The following is a 4,607-nucleotide window of genomic DNA, read 5'->3' as shown; positions in this document are numbered from 1 at the left end:
GTACCAGAGAATCTAAAGGGGCCAAAGTTAAAAGTAGAATCTGACTACCAAGAGAGAAGCACATGTGTACCAACTGGAATCAGGGTTCCTCCCCTCAGGGGTGTCATGACCATTAACCATCTATGTCAGCAAAAAACACTCTTGCAGGTTTCATATCAGATGAAGGCAAAGGCAAAGGTTGATAGGGTACTCATCTGGCTTGGACTCACTTCTTGTAAATTAGGCTAAAGCTCAATCATGTGAAAAGGTTTGGGGTGGGGGGAGGTTTGGACTGTGTGGACAAAGATGGAACTGGCAAAATGAAGTCAGTGTGTATCAGCCACACAATCCCCAAGTCAGGACCCACTTGATCTGGAGAGAGGAGGGCCTTTCCCATGTGCCAAATCTGCTAAAATAGCTTTCCTGCACTCATTGTATTTGGCTTAAAAGTACCCTTGTATAATTTCATTCCTTAGAAGACCACCAGAAATGAACCGCAGGAGTCCATGATAAACATATTGGTTATGTTTATTATTTTACTGCTTCATTAGAAATGAAAATAAATTGTGAGAAGATGCAAAGCCATGAAACTTAAGGATAATAAAGCAATAGAAGGAATCATTGTAGAAAGTTATCCTATGGGGAAGCAAAGACTACACACACAAATATCATCAGTTGTGAGATTATTGACAGCATCTCCCTGCTGGAATTTATGCACCAATAGAAGTTTTCAGATGAGGGACATTGGCTATCGCTGACCTCTTAGCCAAGGGTTATGGGTGAGAAGACAATAGAAGATACCTAAAATCTCTACAAAGTTTTGCCAAAAGCAAGACACTCAAGCGATGCTGAAATTTGCTCTTGCAAGGAGGTCTCCATTTTATGAAGTTTGAGCACACTCTTTCTCCTGCTGGATAGCTGGGTAAAAACCAAACACAAAAAAAATTATTATGAGGGTACTTTCCTAAGATTAAGTTCAATTTCTTCCAAAAGAGCCCTTTGCCAAATCATTGGAGGCTGCCATAAGAAAGAAAGTGTTAGTCGCTCAGTGGTGTTCAACTCTGCAATTCCATGACCTGTAGCTCTCCAGGCTCTTCTGTCCATGGGATTTCCCAGGCAAGAATACTGGAGTGGATTGCCATTTCCTTCTCCAGGGGATCTTCCCAAGTAAGGGACCAAATCTGAGTCTCCCGCATTGCAGACAGATTCTTTACTATCTGAGCCACCAAGGAGGCTGCCATACCTTCTTTAAATTTAGAATGCCAAGGCACTAACCACAAATCCCCAGTCAGGGGTGTGTGTGTGTCTGTGTGTGTGTGTGTGTGTGTGTGTGTGTGCAAAGTAATGAACCAAACACTTGTTAGACTCAACTGTAGGTTTCTTTCTCCCCATTTGAGAGGTAGATATATGCTGTTGCCATTTTTTCCATAGATTACTCTGAGACTGAGGGGCAAGCGAAGCATTTTCTTCAGATTTATCTATCACTATATGATTAGGAAGATATGCCTTCTCAGACAATCTTGACTACCTTTGGAACTTTTAGATAACGATACATGACAAAATGTTTCCCTTGGCTTGGAGTTTCTCCAGCAGCCTGCAAGTGGGGAGAGCCAAATTGATCCCTTGATCCCTGGGAAACCTGAGTATACCCAATATCTAAACTGATCATCTCACCGCATCCTGTCGTCAGGTAGAGAAGGCCAAAGCCATAGTTTGCATGGCTCATTAGGGATGAGATAAAAGTCCTAAAACACTAGACAGAAAAATGACAAATAGCCAAAATTGGACAAAACTCTTATATTTCTAATATTATGTCCAATATTCTAAGATTGGTCTTAATGTGGTTTTTAAGAATGTTCCAACAAAAATCAGTTGTTGTATTCCCTCAATACTACTAAGGCCAATTTTGCAAGGACTACTTATATAAGCAAGTAAAAAGGCAACAATTTGTTATTTTCTAATTTTACATTGGGCTTCCCTTGTGGCTTAGAAGGTAAAGAATCCATCTGCAGTGCAGTAAGCATGGGTTTGATCCCTGGGTTGGGAAGATACCCACTCCAGTATTCTTGCCTGGAGAAGTCCTCCGATAGGGAAGCCTATTGAGCTACAGTGCATGGGGTTACAAAGAGTCAGTCACAACTGAACAACTAACACAATGTTACATTAAATAATTGGTACCCTATTGTTTACTGTGTGGCAAAATTTACTAGAAGCATGCATTCACCAAACCTATTAATTTTCACCATTGTTTGTCTCAAATAGAAAGTCCCCATGACTTACTTTCCTTTGAGGGAAGAGTGTTTTTTTCTTTAGTATTAGTTTTCTTCAGTTTGGACTTGTCAAACTTCTCCACTTCAGACAAGTCTGGCTTATCACTCATCTTGATGAGAAGACTGGAAAAAAAAAAAAAAAAACACCTAAAAAACTTACCTGGTAGAACAATTATCATACTAAGGAATAAGAGCCAAAATTCTCACATTTAATGTCAATATGTATTTTACCTGCTGATTTTCAAAAGGCGAACAGCAACAGATCTTAGAAGAGTCATGTTTTTATTAGAACTTTATTCCGCATTATTATCCCATTTCTGAAGACAGTAAATGCCATTGAATCAAGTGCACTAGAAACAAAGATGTTCTAGAAGCCAGGAGCCAATATGTCTGACTCTTAAAATCACAGCAAAGGTAAAATGGAGGTGATAGAAACACATGTACAGATAGGGACAGAAGAAAAAATAAGGACTGGGTTTAACCAAATAATGAATTTGTAACAGGAGATAGCACTATTTGAGTACCTTCACTTTGTATTCAATTACTTTGAAAGGGGGGCATTTTTATTGGGGAGTTAGGGACCAGCACACAAAAGTAGCATGAATTGGACTAGTTTCTTCCTATTTCATCTGCCCAAAGACAAGAGACTAAGGGGCTACAATAAGAGGAGGGATTAAATCCAGTCAAAACTAATTACATGTCTCACAATAGCTCCTTGTGGGACTGGTTTATAAATGCTGTAAGATGGAACGGCTAATTATGATCAAACCAGGAAATGCCACAGAATGGGGTAAACCAAACAGAGCTGATTTTATTTCACCATGTTTTCTCATCAAGAGGAGAGAGGAGGAGATGAAGCTAGGAGGTGAGGTGCCCAGTGATCATTCTGGGTTTGTCCAGAGAAGACAATAGGAGACCTCTGAATCCAAAAAGCAGAGCTCTCCTGTGCGTGTATGGTCTCACCCCGGTGGAATGAAACACTTCTAGTGCTCAGACGAGAATGGAGAGGCCCCCAAGCAGCCAGACATCCCGAATATGCCTCCCCTCCGTCGTGGTCACCCTAGGACCCTCCTGGACAAGCGCTCGGCTGCCAATCTCCAGAGGTGGGGAAACAGGGACTTTAAATAAAAAGTAACAGGGGTCGCCTCATAAGCCACGTTGTTAGCAGCAATTTGCTTACATTTTAAAATAACTATCATCACTGTTGGGAGCCCACTCCAACCTAGCAGTCACAGGAGGGGAGGGAGCGAAGCGCCAGTCCCAGAGAGCCCATTCCGAGTCCCAAACTCCTCATCCCCTCAGCCTCGGACCTACAGCTGCAGTGGACAGCCGCTCCTGGGGCTCCCGCCTTGAACCTGCCAGGGACCATCCCTAGAAGGATCTGAATCCCGCTCAGAAGGCGGCGCTGCGAAGACAAAGGCGTGGACTCCCCAGGAGGCGCCACTACAATCGCCCGTCCTAATGTCCGCCCCTCCAATTCCTGCAGGCCCGATTCGCCAGCCCCGCGGCCGCCATGCCCTCCTGTCCCCATAGTCCTCAGGCTCCGGAGGGGCCGCACATCCTCACCAGAAGGCTTGAAGACCAGAGAAAGGTAGACGGCTGCACTGACACCGCTTAGCACTCTGGACGAGGTTAGCCTTCCTGCGTGGAACCCCTCAGTTATATGGTGCGTGTCAGGCTCCGCCCCAGTTCTCTCCGATTGGCCAAGGAATCCTAGACCCACCTCCTCGCCCCTTCCACCGCTTTAGCCTTGCTGGCCTGAGTCCACTATCTGTCTTCTACTCAAGACCTCACCCCAGTAACTGGGTGTTAAAAACTTCAGTTATTATGAGAAACGTTAATGTTTCTCATTGCTGCCTTTAGAGCATTCCTCTCACACATCCCACAGCTTATGTCACCAACTAGCCTGCATTGTCATCATCAAGCAAACTTCAGTTCCCTTCTCCTTTATTTCTCAAGGATTTTAGCTACTGCACTAGGTCACTCCCAACAGTAATTATCCTGTCTTAATTCCTGGTGAACTCAAGAATGATCATTCTGATACACCTCCTCTTTTTCAAGTTCATTCCCTTTGGTACCCAGACCCCACTATCCTTTAACCTCACCAGAATCTCTAGTCCATTGGTCTTACCAGATTTCACCATCTGTCTGTCCGTTACTGTTTTCTGTCCACTCCTTCCCTAGATCAAATGGCATGCTCAGTCCTTATAATCACTCACTGACATATACCCTCCACTCTCCTGCCCCTCTCTCACTTTGTATTGTTTCCCTGGCAAAATCATAATTCTAGCAAAGTCCAGATACACCTCAGTGAGCATGTAGTCACACAGATAAACCCTGCTGGTGGAAAAATACACA

The 4,607-nt window shown here is 43.7% G+C and overlaps 1 protein-coding gene across 1 annotated transcript; it reads right to left on the bottom strand.

Annotated features, from left to right (window-relative positions):
• Nucleotides 1–489: 489 nt before the first annotated feature.
• Nucleotides 490–3,883, bottom strand: TMSB15B (thymosin beta 15B). Its single transcript, XM_004022467.5, has 3 exons — nt 3,816–3,883; nt 2,260–2,372; nt 490–897 (listed from the first exon to the last, which is right to left on the bottom strand). The coding sequence occupies exons 2-3, from the start codon at nt 2,357–2,359 to the stop codon at nt 860–862; spliced, it is 138 nt and encodes a 45-aa protein (XP_004022516.1). The 5' UTR covers nt 2,360–2,372; nt 3,816–3,883; the 3' UTR covers nt 490–859.
• Nucleotides 3,884–4,607: the final 724 nt, after the last annotated feature.

Source organism: Ovis aries, chromosome X, assembly GCF_016772045.2.
Source record: "Ovis aries strain OAR_USU_Benz2616 breed Rambouillet chromosome X, ARS-UI_Ramb_v3.0, whole genome shotgun sequence".
NCBI lineage: Eukaryota > Metazoa > Chordata > Mammalia > Artiodactyla > Bovidae > Ovis > Ovis aries.
Note: the sequence above shows the minus strand (reverse complement) of the source record. Positions and strands in the feature narration are given on the sequence as shown.